General features: G+C 46.9%; 1 protein-coding gene and 1 non-coding gene across 2 annotated transcripts in view; both read left to right on the top strand.

The window, feature by feature from the left end:
- The window catches only part of LOC139256594 (uncharacterized), an 89,970-nt gene that overhangs the window by 43,245 nt on the left and 29,878 nt on the right, over positions 1–16,847 (top strand). The window contains exon 6 of the mRNA XM_070874265.1: positions 12,049–12,167. Coding sequence (XP_070730366.1) covers positions 12,049–12,167 — 119 coding nt within the window. The remainder of the gene's footprint in view (positions 1–12,048; positions 12,168–16,847) is intronic.
- On the top strand, positions 5,930–6,127 carry LOC139256595 (U2 spliceosomal RNA). Its single transcript, XR_011592190.1, has one exon. It is a non-coding gene; the product is annotated as a U2 spliceosomal RNA (small nuclear RNA).

The following is a 16,847-nucleotide window of genomic DNA, read 5'->3' as shown; positions in this document are numbered from 1 at the left end:
TGATGCTCTCTCTCAGCAAACGCTCCAATTCGCTTTCAATTTTCTCCCGCATCACATACGGCACAGCTCTGGCTTTGTGGTGCACTGGACTGGCGTCCGGGGTGATGCGAATCACTACTTTGGTACCTTTGAACATCCCGACGCCTGGTTGGAATAGCGACTCAAATTGCTGTAGGACCTGTGAGCATGAACTTCGCTCCACAGATGAAACTGCGTGCACATCCCCCCATTTCCAGTTCATCTCAGCTAACCAGCTCCTCCCCAACAGTACGGGACCATTGCCCAGGACAATCCAGAGCAGCAGCCAGTTCACTGATCCATTGTGTGTGACAGCCAACATTGCACTGTCTAGCACTGGAATGATTTCTTTGGTGTACGTTCGTAATTGAGTTTCAATGCGTTCTTGTTTGGGTCTGCTGGTTTTGAGTGGCCATAGCTTTTCGAATTGTTGAACGCTCATGAGTGACTGGCTGGCCCCCGTGTCAGCTCCATGCATACCAGGATGCCGTTTAATAGGACCTTCATCATCATAGGTGGCGTTTTGGTATATGAGCTGTGAATATTTGCCACATGAACCCGCTGAACTTCAGCGTCCATTGATTTGCCCCATGCGTCATCCTGCTCACAGACCCCTCTTCTGGTACATCCGCCTCATAAATTAGCCTGGTCACAGGCTTCCTGCACATTCTAACTAAATGGCTAGTGAGGTTACAATTTCTGCAGGCGAACTGTTGAAACCTGCAAGTCCTGGCAGCATGTCTGCCCCCACACCTCCAGCATGAACTGAGATTCCCATTGTTGTGAACAAAAGAGCTGTTACCAGGCATTCCTCGCTGATTGTCCCTTTGACTGCTCTTGAGCACCCTGTTAGTGGGTGTCAATGGCCCCATCCCAGAACGCATTGTCCACTGGGATGGCGTAAATGTCCATTCAGCCTGCCATTGTCTGTGTTGAAAGCCTGTTCTGGGGTCTATTGCTGCCTGGGGTGTGTCGAACTGCCTTTGCCTGCCTGCTAGGTTCTGAGTCGCGTTTATGATATTGACCCCCTGATCCATCGCCATGTTGGAGTCAGAGTTGCACGTGTATATTATCTTGGTTTCCTCCTCCCCCGCCATAAAAGTCTGAGCCAGCAACGCCGCCGCTTCCAAGGTCAAGTCCTTGGTCTCGATTAACTTTCTGAAAATTCCGGCATGACCGATGCCCTCAATAAAGAAATCCCTTAGCATCTCCCCCCTGCAGGCGCTGGCCAAGCGCCGGAGGACCGCAACGAAGTCCGTATGCTCGGTCCTTCCCGACGTCGGTGGGTATAAAATCTGTGTCGGGCCATGTGTATGCTGCTCGCCGGTTTGAGGTGCTCACTGATTAGCTTGCTGAGCTCTTCAAAGGTTTTGTCCGCCGGCTTCTTGAGTGCTAGCAGGTCTTTCATGAGTGCGTAAGTCTTAGATCCACAATTGGTCAGTAGATGAGCCCTTCGCTTGTCGGCCGCTGCATCTCCCAGCCAGTCCTTTGTGACAAAGCTCTACTGAAGCCGCTCAATGAAATCGTCCCAGTCCTCACCAACACAGTACCATTCCTCTGTGCTACCGGTAGCCATTCTCGTGGGTCGTTGATTCCCGTTTCTCGTCGCCACTGTAAAGTCCTTACACAATAGCACAATCCACATGAGGCACATTCTATGGACAAGGTCACTCTGTGACCTGCACCTTTATTCACAGGACCAAGAAGTGATGACACTGCGTGGGACCTCCCTTTATATACCTGGATGACCAGGTGAGGAGTGTCTCCCACAAGTTTACCCCCTGTGGTCAAGGTGTGCATTTCACAAGTATATACAGTATTGCCCGGAAATCGGCGCAGTCCCGGCCTGCAAGACCATCAGCCGGCCAGGGCCATTGGAGGGAGCAGTGTGAGGCAGCATACCACTGCAGGGAGCAGCACGTGCTGCTGCAGGAGGGCGACGGCTACAAAGCCAGGTCGCTGATTGCAGTGCGGGCAGGCACAGCAGGAGGGGTGAAGGAGTGGCAAGAGTCCATAGAGGGAAGTGACCGGGGTCAAGGAGAGGCATGAGTTCGGGACCCAGAAGAGGCGAGGGCCCAGGGGCAGCAAGGGCCAGCCCACACTGCGAAATGTGTGCGCGCTCGGTCTGTGCAGCAGAGCAGGTTCCTGTTAGTCTTGGGTAATCCTTGCCACTGGACCAAGACCTAGCTCTGTCAAGCCCGTGTGATGGCTGGTGTGCAACGGCCACCACACGTTAAAAAAAATCCACGCACAGGCATCCTCCACCCTTCAAGATGTAGTTCAGGATCTGGAATATTAGGTCCTTCATTGAAACACCTGTAAACTCATCCTTTTTTGGCGTGGAAGCAAGTCATCCTCGTTTCGAGGGACTGCCTATGATGACGATGATGATGTTAACTCATCAAAAAACTCAATACGATTCGTTAAACATAATTTGCCCTTAACAAATCTGTGCTGGCTCTCCTTTATTAGTCCATGCTTGTCCGAGTGGCTTATAATTGTTTCTCGGATTATTGTTTCTAAAATCTTCTCCACCACCGACGTTAAACTGACAGGCCTGCAATTTCCAAATTTATCCTTCTCCCCTTTTTTGAACAAGGGAGTAACATTTTCAATCCCCTTGTGGGCAGCACCTCCGCAATTTCTACCCTTACTTCGCTCAGCAACCTAGGATGCATCCTATCAAGACCGGGTGACTTATTCACTTTAATTACCATAAGCCTGTGTAGCACCTCTTCTATCATTTTTTAAATCTCATTCAGTATCCCAGCAACCTCTTCCTTTACCATAGCTTTGCCAAAATCCTCTTCCTTGGTAAACACCAATGCAGAGTACTCATTTAGTATCTCAGCCATACCTTCTGCCTCCGCCAATAGTTCCCCATTTTGGTCCTTAATTGGCCCCACTGCTCCTCTGACAACCCTTTTACTGTTAATATGCCCACAGAAGACCTTTGTATTTCCCTTTATCTTAGCTATGTTTCAGTCATGCACACCATATCCAGATCCTCTCCACAAATTATTGCCTCCAGTTCATCCATTTTGCTTTGAAATACATTTAAATTGTATTTATTATTCCTCTGTCTTTGTTTTTAGTAGTTATTTAACCTTTATGCTCTATGACTTTATCTGATCTCTGGCCATTCATGTCATTCTTATTCCTTCCTTTAATTTGTCCTTTACTCTCTCTTCCTGATTCTTTTATTGTTAGGTTTCTGCCATTTCTAGTAGCCTCAACATCCCCCCCCACCATGTTAGTAGTTTAAATTAGTCTTATTTACAGCCCTATTTATCCTTTCCGCTTGGACCTTGGTCCCAGCCTGGTTCAGATGTAGCCCATCCCAAAGGTACAGCTCCTTCCTGTCCCAGTACTGGTGCCAGTGTCCCCTGATAATGGAACCCCTTCTTCTCAGGCCAATCCTTTACCCATGTCTTGACTTTCCTAATCTGTTTGTCCCGATGCAAATTTGCATGTGACTTGGGTGTTAACCCCGACATTATTATCGGTGAGGTCCTAACTCCTGATACTCCCTTAGCAGGACTTCTTCCCTAACCTTTCCTATAGTGTTGGTTCTGACATGGAACACACAACTGTATCCTCCCCCTCCCTTTCCAGATTCTATTCCAGCTGTTTCAAAATGTCTCTTACCCTGGCAACTGGTAAGCAACACACCCTTCGGTCATAGAAGCTCTGTACTCTAGGAAAAGGGAGTTCATTGCCTTCTCTCTGAACAGAGAGCAGTTGGAGTGCGCATGAGACTTTTCCAGGATATAGGGCTTACCCATGGTGCAGGGCGCCATCAACTGCACACACCTGGCTCTGCAGGCACCACATATCAATCCTGAGATGTACCATAACGGCAAAGGCTACCACTCATTTAATGTACAGTTGGTACGCGACCACTCCCAGCACATCATGGTGTGCCAGCAATCTTCCAGCCACCACATCGAACCCGAGGGTGGCTGCTGAGAGACAAGGGCTGTCCTCTCTCCACCTGAAAGATGACTCACCTCTGCAACCCCACTACTCGTAGCCAACGCTCATATAATGAGAGCCATGCTGCAATGAGGAACATCATGGAGCAGACCATCAGAGTTCTAAAGCAATGGTTCCATTGCCTTGACCACTCGGGAAGAGCCCTCAGTACTCGTTGAAGCGGGTGTCCCATTTAGTGGTGGTCTGCTGCATCCTCCATAACTTGTCCATAATGAAAGTGCAGCCATTGCCACCATGGGTTCCATGACCACCTCAGGAAGAGAAGGAGGAAGAAGGGAGGAGGTAGGCAGCAGATCCTCATTCCAACGCACTGTTCGTAAGCGCTTCATCAGAATCCGGTTCCAATGAAAGAAACCCCAGATCCCTGTTGCTCACCAGTTCCCCACCTTAACATCCCTCTCTGACTCAAAGCTGAAATGTGAGACACCACAAAACAAACATTCCAAACATAATTTATAAATTAATCGAAACTACATAACAACATCAACTAATCATCCTTGTGCAATCCATTAGTGTCTGTCTTTCGTGTTTCATTGCCTACTGGTGGTGGCTGGTGTGCAACGGGTGGTGGCTGGTGTGCAACGGCCACCACACGTTAATAAAGTCCATGCACAGGCATCTTCCACCCTTCAACATGTAGTTCGGGATCTGGAATATTAGGTTTGTTGTGTATCTGTAAAGCATGCACTCCCATGTTCCGCCACCAGGGAGCTCATCCCCTGAAGTCCCAAGGTATTCCAGCATCCCTTGGGAGCACTGTATATAAGCCCACCCCGAAGGCCTGTTCCTCACTCTGGAGTGTCTTATTAAAGACTGAGATCACTGTTACTTTAACCTTCCTGTATGCAGCCTCATCTGTGTTAGGAACACAATAACTGGCAACGAGAATACAAATCCAACGCAAAGATGCAGCATACTTTGGGCATCCTGGAAAGTTCTCGGAGGGTGAGGACTGGGAAGCCTATGTCGAAGGGCTAGACCAGTACTTTGTAGCCAACGAGCTGGACGGAGAAGGAAGCGCTGCAAAAAGGAGAGCGTTCTCACAGTCTGCGGGGCACCGACCTACAGTCTCATGAAGAATCTTCTGGCTCCGGTGAAACCCACAGATAAGTCGTATAAGGAGCTGTGTACACTGGTTCGGGAGCATCTTAACCCGAGGGAGAGCGTGCTGATGGCGAGGTATCGGTTCTACACGTGCCAGCGATCTGAAGGTCAGGAATTGGCGAGCTACGTCACCGAGCTATGGTGACTTGCAGGACAATGTGAGTTTGATGGCTACCTGGAGCAAATGCTCAGAGACATTTTTTGTACTGGGCATTGGCCACGAGACTATCCTATGAAAACTTTTGTCTGTAGAGACACCGACCCTCAGTAAGGCCATTGTGATAGCACATGCGTTTATGTCCACCAGTGATAACACCAAACAAATCTCTCAGCACACATGTTCATAAATTAACTGGAACTGTGTTTGCGAGCAGAAATGTACAGGGCAGAAACCGCGAGTCTGCAACTGCCAGCAGGCCTCAGGTGATCCAGATGACTCAGAGTCCGCAACAAAGGATGAATGCAAGGCAATTCACACCTTGTTGGCGTTGTGGAGGCTTCCATTCAGCCTATTCATGCCGTTTCAAAGGGTACGTTTGCAAGAGCTGTGGAACAATGGGGCACCTCCAACGAGCTTGCAGACGAGCTGCAAGCTGCTAACCACCACGTGGCAGAGGAAGATCGGTCCATGGTGGATCGAAGCAATTTTGAGCCTCAGAGAGAGGAGGCAGATGCTGAAGTACACGGGGTGCACACATTTTCGACGAAATGTCCACCTATAACGCTAAACGTAAAATTGAATGGCTTACCTATAGCCATGGAACTGGACACTGGTGCTAGCCAATCCATCATGAGTAAAAAGATGTTTGAGAGACTTGGCCTTTTGGCTAAGATCATGCGTAACTGACCTGACAGGGGAGTAACCATGACCCCAACGTGGTTCTCCCTGGATCAGGAAGGTGATTCTCCTATGCTTTTTGGAAATAGGAGGTGGGTGGGGTGGTTTGACCCATCCACCTCCATGGCACGAACCTGGTATTGCAGTATTTCCAGGAACGGTGCAGTGGCTCTCGGCCTTTTGGCTAAGAGCATTGGCGCAGAGTGATCCTTGATGTGTGCAAGGTGACCTCTGGCGTTTGTAATCTGACAAGGTGATCTGACAAAGAATTGGAAAGATTGGCAACGAATAAAAAAAAAACAAGGCACTCGGACCAGCCCTGAACCCCATCCACACGAAACTGAGAACGTACACCAAAGAGCTCATCACTGTCTTGGGCAGCGCCATGGTCAAGGTCACCTACGAGGGCATGGTGCACGAACTGCCACTCTGGATTGTCCCAGGCGATGGTCCCACATTGCTTGGAAGGAGCTGGCTGGGCAAAATCTACTGGAACTGGGATGACATCCGAGCACTATCACATGTCGATGAGGCCTCATGTACCCAGGTTCTTAACAAATGTCCTTCCCTTTTTGAGCCAGGCATTGGAAACTTTTCCAGGGCGAAGGTGTGGATCAACTTGGTCCCAGAGGCACGACCCATTCACCACAAGGCGCAAGCGGTACCTCACATGATGAGGGATAGAGTGCAAAGCGAGCTGGACAGGCTGCAACCCAAGGGCATCATCTCCCCAGTGCAATTCAGCAAGTGGGCCAGCCCGATTGTTCCAGTACTCAAAAGTGATGGCACGGCCAACATTTGCGGCAATTATAAAGTAACTATTAATCGTTTCTCGCTACAGGACCAATACTCGCTACCTAAGGCAGATGACCTATTTGCGACACTGGCAGGAGGCAAGACACTCACCAAGCTCGACCTGACTTCGGCCTACATGACGCAGGAGCTGGAGGAGTCTTCGAAGGGCCTCACCTGCATCAACACGCACAAGGGACTGTTCATCGACAACAGATGCCCGTTTGGAATTCGGTCGGCTGCAGCGATCTTCCAGAGAAACATGGAGAGCCTATTCAAGTCTGTACCACACACTGTGGTCTTTCAGGACGACATATTGGTCACGGGTCGGGACACCGTCGAGCACCTACAAAACCTGGAGGAGTCCTCCAGCGACTGGATCGCGTAGGGCTGCGGCTGAGGAGGTCGAAATGCGTCTTCGTGGCAACAGAAGTGGAGTTTTTGGGGAGAAAGATCGCGGCGGACGGCATTCGGCCCACAGACGCCAAGGCAGAGGCTATCAGGAACGCACCCAGGCCACAGAACGTCATGGAGCTGCGGTCGTTCCTGGAACTCCTCAACTATTTTGGTAACTTCCTACCGGGGTTAAGCACCCTCTTAGAGCCCCGACATGTGTTATTGCACAAAGGTGAGAACTGGGTATGGGGTAAAAACCCAAGTAATTGCTTTTGAAATAGCCAGAAACATTTTATGCTCCAACAAGCTGCTTGTATTGTATAACAAGTGTAAAAGACTTGTGCTAGCATGTGCTGCGTCGTCGTATGGAATCGGGTGTGTATTACAACAAGCTAACGTTGCGGGGAAGTTGCAAACTGTCGCCTATGCTTCCAGGAGCTTGTCCAAGGCCGAGAGGGCCTACAGCATGATTGAGAAAGAGGCTTTAGCGTGTGTGTTCGGGGTAAAGAAAATGCATCAGTACCTGTTTGGTCTCAAATTTGAGCTGGAAACCGATCACAAGCTCCTCATATCCCTGTTCGCTGAAAGCATGGGGATAAATATTAATGCCTCAGCCCGCATACAAAGGTGAGCACTCACGCTATCAGCGTATAACTATACCATCCACCACAGGCCAGGCACCGAGAACTGTGCGGATACTCTCAGTCGGCTACCATTGCCCACCACGTGGGTGGAAATGGCGCAGCCTGCAAACTTGTTGATGGTGGCGCAGCCTGCAGACTTGTTGATGGTCATGGAAGTGTTTGAAAATGATAAATCACCAGATTAGGACTTGGACCAGCCAAGATCCTCTGCTGTCCCTAGTAAAAAACTGTGTACTGCATGGGAGCTGGGCCAGCATCCCCGTTGAAATGCAAAATCTAATCAAGCCGTTCCAGCAGCGAAAGGACGAGCTGTCCATTCAGGCAGACTGCCTGTTGTGATGTAACCGCGTAGTGCTACCCAAAAAGGGCAGGGACACGATCATCTCGGATCTCCACAGCACACACCCAGGTATAGTAATGATGAAAGCGATAGCCAGATCCCACGTGTGGTGGCCCGGTATCAACTCTGACTTTGAGTCCTGCGTACGGCAATGCAGTGTGTGTGCTCAGTTGAGCAACGTGCCCAGAGAGGCACCACTAAGTTTGTGGTCCAGGCCCTTCAGACCATAGTTGAGGATCCATGTCGACTATGTAGGCCCGCTTCTCGGTAAAATGTTCCTGGTGGTGGTGGCTGCTTTTTCAAAATGGATTGAACGTGAAATAATGTCAGGAAGCACCGCCACCGCCACCATTGAAAGCCTGAGGGCCATGTTTGGCACCCACGGCCTGCCTGACATACTGATCAGTGACAACGGGCCATGTTTCACCAGTGCCGAATTTAAAGAATTCATGACCCGCAATGGGATCAAACATGTCACCTCAGCCCCATTTAAACCAGCCTCCAATGGGCAGGCAGAGCGGGCAGTACAAACAATCAAACAGAGCCTTAAACGAGTCACAGAAGGCTCACTCCAAACCTGCCTATCCCGAGTACTGCTCAGCTACCGCACATGACCCCACTCGCTCACAGGGGTGCCCCCGGCTGAGCTACTCATGAAAAGGACACTTAAAACCAGACTCTCGCTGGTTCACACCAACCTGCATGGTCAGGTAGAGAGCAGGCGGCAGCAACAAAATGTAAACGATGGTCGCGCCACTGTCACGGGAAATTGATCTGAATGACCCTGCGTATGTGCTAAACTATGGACATGGTCCCAAGCGGATCGCGGGCACGGTGATAGCTAAAGAAGGGAGTAGGGTGTTTGTAGTCAAACTAGACAATGGACAAATTTGCAGAAAGCACCTGGACCAAACGTGGCTGCGGTTCACAGACTGCCCTGAACAACCCACAGCAGACACCACCTTTTTCGAGCCCACAACACACATCCAAAGGATTAACAACACCACGCCGGACCAGGAAATCAAACCCATCACGCTCAACAGCCCAGCAAGGCTAGGTTCACCCAGCAGCCCTGCAGGGCCAACAACACGCCAGCCCAGCGAGGGCAAGCCAACACACCAGAACAGACATTTGTACCGAGGCGGTCCACCAGGGAATGATAGGCTCCCGACCGCCTCACCTTGTAAATAGTTTTCACTTTGACTTTGAGGGGGAGTGATGTTGTGTATCTGTAAAGCATGCACTCCCATGTTGCGCCACCAGGGATCCCAGCATCCCTTGGGAGCAATGTATATAAGCCGGCCCCTAAGGCCTGTTCCTCACTCTGGAGTGTCTTAATAAAGACTGAGGTCACTGTTACTTTAACTTCCCTGTGTGCAGTCTCATCTGTGTTAGGAACACAACAATTAGGATTGAGAGTGACATTAGTGGGAGAAAGACTAATGTAATAGAATGGAAAAGAGCAAATTATGAAGAAATGAGGGTGGAACTAAAGAAAGTAAACTTGGAGAAAATCTTAAAAAATCTTTTAAAGGATAGTTAATAGAGTTCAAGAGAAATGTATTCTACTAAAACCCAAAAACAAGCAAGCTAATTATGGGGCACCGTGGATGAATAAAGAGCTAACGGGGGAAATTGAATCTGAAGAAAAAAACATATAAGAAGTACTTAGGTACTAAAGGAGAGGAGGACAAAAGAATACAAAGAACTTGGGAGGGAAGTTTTAAAAAACCCATCAGGAAGGCAAAGAGAAATTACAAAATCAGATTATCAAGGAATATAAAAATAAATAATAAAGTGTTCTATAGACACATAACCAACAAAATTAAAATTAAAGTAAGGATAAGGCCACTAAAGAATGAGCAAGATAATCTCCCAGGTAAGGAGTCATTGGCCACACACCAATCGGGATGTCTAGTGCGAGCTACTCTCCAGCTGCCGCCGCTGGAAGAAAGTCCGCACACCAAAAATAAATTAGGGGGAACATTGGTAATGACAGAAAAATGGCAGAAGTATTGAATAACTACTTCGGCTCAGTTTTTACTAAAGAAAATAACAAAATAGACACATCACTAGAGGATGAGCTTAAAATAAATATTAATACAGTTGGGATAGAAAGGAAGAAACTAATTGACAAACTAGCAAAATTAAAGAGGATAAATCCCCAGGTGTGGACAGTATGCAGCCACACATACTCAAGGAGACTAGGGAGCAGATAGCAGACACACTAGTTTATATATATACAAAAGTTCCATAGAAGGGTGGGAGTAGTGCCAGAGGATTGGCGGACAGTAATGTATTTCCAATATAGAAGAAAGGAGATAGAACAAAACCTGGGAACTATAGACCAGTCAGCTTACAGTCCGTGATAGGAAACATACTGGAAGAAGTGACAGAAGAGCATCTAGAGACCGAAAATATAATAAAAAATAGTCAGTATGGATTCCGAAAGGTTAAACCATACTTAACTAACATAAGAAATAGGAGCAGAATTGGCCATTTAGCCCCTCGAGCCTTTCCATTCAATGAGATCTTTTATCTCAACTCCAATTGCCTGCACTATTCCCATATCCCTTGATTCTCTTAATATCCAAAGATCTATCGATCTCTGTCTTGAATATACTCAACAACTGAGCTTCCACAGCCCCCTGGGGTAGAGAATTCAAAAAATTCACAACTCTCTGAATGAAGAAATTTGATAGTAGTCTCATAGTTACTAATAAGTTCAATAGGGAAATAAGGAGAAATACCTTTACTCAGAGTGGTTAGAATGTGAAACTCGCTACCACAGGAAATAGTTTAGGCAAATAACATGCATGTTTTCAAAAGGAAATTAAATGAGTACATGAGAGAAAACGGAATAGAAAGATATGCTGAAAGCCTGAGATGAGGTAGATAGAATGGGAGGAGATTCATGTGGAGTATAAACAAGGGTAGTTAGGCCGAATGGTCTGTTTCTGTTATTTATATTTTATGTAATACTCTGACCATTACACATTATTTTTCCCATCTCTCTTTGATCTATAAAAGGGCTCTCCTAGCTGTCACTGTGTAAAGTCTCTGAACCATACAGCCCAAGAAGGTGCCTGATTCACCCTCTGGTCTATGTTATTTCAGTGGGAGAAGCAGTAGTAGCATTATAATTCTCTGCTTGGCCTCTGGGTTAGGGAGAGGAGAATGTCCAACATGTTCCCACTCCTGACTGCTGTGCAGTGACCGCTACTGCAAATGTTTTACATGTGTGGACACTGGGTACAAACAAGATTGAGCTGTGCTGTGTTATCCTCCACGACTGGACAACCTACAAGCACTCACTGTCAAGGCTCACGAATGGATCATGACATTACTTGAGCTTAAGCAATGTACTGGAGGGTGACCAGTGACCATGGAACAGCACTACAGTGAGAGTCAATATCAAGTCAAAAAAATTGTAATGTCTGTAAGCTTGCAATGTTTGTAGCTCCACACTGTGGATGTGGATGTATTGTGTACTGCAACTACAGAGTTAATAATTAAACTGAAGCAGCAGGTTCCGGAGACTTCCGAGAGAGCTGCCTGCCATGTTAGAAAGCTGTGTGTGCTTGTGCTCTGTGAAAATATCACAAAAATGAACGAAGGATTGGTTCTTCCTGCCGCCTTCTATCAGTTCCAACATATTAACATCAGAAAAGAGGAAGAAAAGACCATGAAGACCATCATGCCTGTCCCAACCAGTTGACAGTGCAACCTTGCACACTGTCCACACACCACCTAGCAACATTTGCAGCAACACGAATATCTGCCCCATCTCTATTCCAACGTTGACGGAGCTGTGTGTATTCGAGTCATTTCTGTTTTATCTCAGCCTTCAAAGATTTTCTTTTTTTTTAACCATTGCGATATAATTTTACAGAACTTGTTCAAGCTCTTTTTGCCTACAGGAATGTGCCATTAAGGATCTTGGCAACTTTCTTGCCCTGCATCTTGAAAAAGACACTGAAAAAATGCAAATCCTTGTGCGCCAGGCAGCTGAAGCAGAGTTGGATGGAGCCATTGGCTGGTAAGTGCATTCAAAAACAGATTATTTTTAATGTCTGGAACTCTGAATGAATTGCAAATTTAAGGAGTTTCATCTTCAATTTATTTTCTCTTTGGTGAAATTACCACTCTTTCAGGTATTTCCTGCTGCTCCTCTTTCTTCCTGTTCCACATACTGGAATAGATTTTACCTTTACCGCCTGGGAGTAAAATGTTATCTGGGCAGAGCACGCAGAATAAAATTAGGTGGAGAGGAATGCACGATGCACGTCCGTAACACAGCCTGCCTGATTTTGGTTCATTTCAACTATTTGGCTACTTGCTTGCCAGGGTCAGTTGATAACGGTGGAAGTGATATTTTTTTAGACGACAATTCTTGGATTGAAACATTGCTTGCCACTGCTTCATTTCAGCCCCAATTTGGAACTATTTTGTCTACTCGATAGTTACTGACCCGGCCTTCACTCTGCTTCTTTGCAGAAATTTCTGGAGTCTAAATTTAATTTTCACCTAAAGCCACTGCAAAGGCAGCAACATGAGTTTCCCCAATAGAGTCCCATTATTTATGACAGTAAGAAGAGAAGAAATGTAGCAAGTTAAGGCAAATAACATATTATACAAAGAGGGTGAAACAATCTTCCCTGTACTCAGCAGCCTGAATGTACAGACCCTGGTGCTCACAGCAAGTACATATCCAGGAGCTGTGCATCAAAAGGCTACACTTCAGTAAGGACATCTTGGATGATCTCTGTCAACCTCCACAATTCAAACTGCTCTCCCAATGACTGCTACAGCCACCTCAGCCCTGAACTATTTTGCCCTGGATCTTTTCAGGGTGGTACGAAGCCATCAATGCTTATGAGGAAAAAGGTGCACCAGTTACAACCAACATTATACAGAGCAGCAGCAACGCTAAGAGGAGGCAGACAAACTATCTAACTGGCTGAAAAAGCAATCCACACCCAGATTACTATGAAGACATTTTCTGTTGATTGACAACTGCAGACTGCCTAAGCAGACCAAATGAATTGATCCGCCCCTTTGCTCTTGCCTAGTTGTCCCAGCAGGATGCACTCTCTTGGATTGTTCCAAATTCAGCCAGCTGACATAGATGCTATTAGACATAACTAGTAAAGGACATTTCTTAAATGTTTATCAGCATTACCCCTATCGTGGGGGCTTACTCTATCCTAATGGCCTGCTTTCTGTTGGTGCCCCTGCATAATGTGGCGCTCCTTCCAGGTGCTCTCTGAGGGCCAAGGTGCAAGAAGTGACTGGTTACAAACTAGGACAATGAGAGAGCTCTCATCTCTGACAACTGAGTCCTGGGAAGGACCGACTGCAGGTTCCAATTCTGTTGCTGCTGCCTGGGAAAACTGACTCCGCTCCCTGCGTGTGCAGGTATCTGAGAGGGCTGGCTGGAGGGCTCCAATGTGGTGTTACCTGAGACGTCAAGTGAGCAGACTCCTGCCATGCCACAGAGGGTCTTGTTTCTGGCTGGTCAATGATCAGCTGTAGGGCTGAATTCAGGCTAACCGGTCTATAATTACTCAAAATAGAGTATGAGAGGAAGCTTGCTGGGAACATAAAAACTGACTGCAAAAGCTTCTATAGATATGTGAAGAGAAAAAGATTAGTGAAAACAAACGTAGGCCCCCCGTGCATTCAGATTCAGGTGAATTTATAATGGGGAACAAAGAAATGGTGGACCAGTTAAACAAATACTTTGGTTTTGTTTTCACGAAGGAAGACACAAATAACCTTCCGGAAATACTAGGTGAGCGAGGGTCTAGTGAGAAGGAGGAACTGAAGGAAATCCTTATTAGGTGTGAAATTGTGTTAGGGAAATTGATGGGATTGAAGGCCGATAAATTCCCGGGGCCTGATAGTCTGCATCCCAGAGTACTTAAGGAAGTGACCATAGAAATAGTGGATGCATTGGTGATCATTTTCCAACAGTCTATCGACTCTGGATCAGTTCCTATGGACTAATGTAACACCACTGTTTAAAAAAGGAGGAAGAGAGAAAACAGGTAATTATAGATCCGTTAGCCTGACATCAGTAGTGGGGAAAATGTTGGAATCAATTATTAAAGATGAAATAGCAGCGCATTTGGAAAGCAGTGACTGGATTGGTCCAAGTCAGCATGGATTTATGAAAGGGAAATCATGCTTGACAGATCTTCTGGAATCTTTTGAGGATGTAACTCGCAGAGTGATCAAGGGAGAACCAGTGCATGTGTTGTATTTGGACTTTCAAAAGGCTTTTGACAAGATCCCACACAAGAGATTGGTGTGCAAAATCAAAGCACATGGTATTGGCGGTATTGTACTGACGTGGATAGAGAACTGGTTGGCAGACAGGAAGCAGTGAATCGGGATAAATGGGTCCTTTTCAGAATGGCAAGCAGTGACTAGTGCAGTGCCGCAGGGCTCAGTGCTGGGACCCCAGCTCTTTACAATATACATTAATGTTTTAAATGAAGGAATTGAGTATAATATCTCCAAGTTTGCAGATGACACTAAACTAGGTGGCGGTGTGAGCTGTGAGGAGGACGCTAAAAGGCTGCAGGGTGACTTGGACAGGTTAGGTGAGTAGGCAAATGCATGGCAGATGCAGTATAATGTGGATAAATGTGAGGTTATCCACTTTGGGGGCAAAATATGACCTGAATGGAAGAATATTATCTGAATGGCGGCAGATTAGGAAAGGGGGAGATGCAACGAGACCTGGGTGTCATGATTCATCAGTCACTGAAAGTTGGCATGCAGGTACAGCAGGCGGTGAAGAAGGCAAATGGTATGTTGGCCTTCATAGCTAGGGGATTTGAGTATAGAAGCAGGGAGGTCTTACTGCACTTGTACAGGGCCTTGGTGAGGCCTCACCTGGAATATTGTGTTCAGTTTTGGTCTCCTAATCTGAGGAAGAACGTTCTTGCTATTGAGGAAGTGCAGCGAAGGTTCACCAGACTGATTCCCGGGATGGCGGGACTGACATATGAGGAGAGACTGGATCAACTGGGCCTTTATACACTGGAGCTTAGAAGGATGAGAGGGGATCTCATAGAAACTTATAAGAGGACTGGACAGGTTAGATGCGGGAAGAATGTTCCCGATGATGGTGAAGTCCAGAACCCAGGGGACACAGTCTTAGGATAAGGGGTAAGCCATTTAGGATGAGGAGAAACTTCTTCACTCAGAGAGTTGTTAACCTGTGGAATTCCCTGCCGCAGAGAATTGTTGATGCCAGTTCATTGGATATATTCAAGAAGGAGTTAGATATGGCTCTCATGGCTAAAGGGATCAAGGGATATGGAGCGAAAGCAGGAAAGGAGTACTGAGGGAATGATCAGCCATGATCTTGAATGGTGGTGCAGGCTCGAAGGGCCGAATGGCCTAATCCTGCACCTATTTTCTATGTTTCTATGAATTAATGGTTCCAGTATGATCCTGGAAATCTTGAGATATGCTACTCTGCGCCCTAGCCCCATGGGGTTGTGGACAGAAGACACTGTGCTGCAGTTTGGCCTCTGAAGCGTCGAGGCCAGCTGTCTCTGCATCCATGGAGTACACACTCACTGGTCTTCGGGCCTTTATGTTGCAGGGAGAGACAGCTGTAGATGTGTAAGGAGCTGCCACACACTCAAGGGTACTACAGTGCTAATATGGTTCCCTTATGGTGCAGCTTAAGATGGCAGTGGACTCTACCAGTAACCCTGCTACTTGCTGCATGTGCTGGGAGAACATTCTCAGTGCCTCGTCATATGTGTGATCCTCACAAAAGAAAAGAAAGACTTGCATTTATATAGCGCTGAGCCACGGCAGACACCGTGAAGCACTCTTCTTTTCAAAGCAGCATCCCAGCGATCAGAGTCCTCAGGAGCAGGATTAGGCCACCTGTCCCCTCGAGCCTGCTCCACCATTTAATAAGAACATGGCTGATCCCATCATGGACTCAGCTCCGCTTCTCTGCCGCTTCCCATAACCCTTTACTCCCTTATCACTCAAAAATCTGTCTACGCCTTAAATATATTCAATGACCCGGCCTCCACAGCTCTCTGGGGCAGAGAATTCCTTAGATTTACAACCTTCCGAGAGAAGAAATTTCTCCTCATTTCAGTTTTAAATGGGCGGCCCCTTATTCTGAGACTATGCCACCTAGTTATAGTTTCCCCTATGAGTGGAAATATCCTCTCTGCATCCACCTGTCAAGCCCCCTCATTATCTTATATGTTTCAATAAGATCACCTTTCATTCTTCTGAACTCCAATGAGTATAGGCCCAACCTACTCAACCTATCTTCATAAGTCAACCCCCTCATCTCCACAATCAACCTAGTGAACCTTCTCTGAACAGCCTCCAATGCAAGTATATCCTTCCTTAAATACGGAAACCAAAAATGCACTCTGTACTGCAGGTGTGGCCTCACCAATACCCTATACAGTTGTAGCAGAACTTCTCTGTTTTTATACTCTATCCCCCTTGCAAAAAAGGCCAACATTCCATTTGCCTTCCTGATTACTTGCTGTACCTGTATACCAACTTTTTATGTTTCATGCACAAGGATCGCCTCTGTACTGCAGCACTTTGCAATTTTTCTCCATTTAAATTATAATTTTCTTTTCTATTTTTTTCTGCCAAAGTGGATAACCTTACATTTTCCCACATTGTACTCCATCTGCCAAATTTTTGCCCACTCACT

The sequence above is a fragment of the Pristiophorus japonicus genome, unplaced genomic scaffold (genome assembly GCF_044704955.1).
Source record: "Pristiophorus japonicus isolate sPriJap1 unplaced genomic scaffold, sPriJap1.hap1 HAP1_SCAFFOLD_743, whole genome shotgun sequence".
NCBI classification, from domain to species: domain Eukaryota; kingdom Metazoa; phylum Chordata; class Chondrichthyes; family Pristiophoridae; genus Pristiophorus; species Pristiophorus japonicus.
Note: the sequence above shows the minus strand (reverse complement) of the source record. Positions and strands in the feature narration are given on the sequence as shown.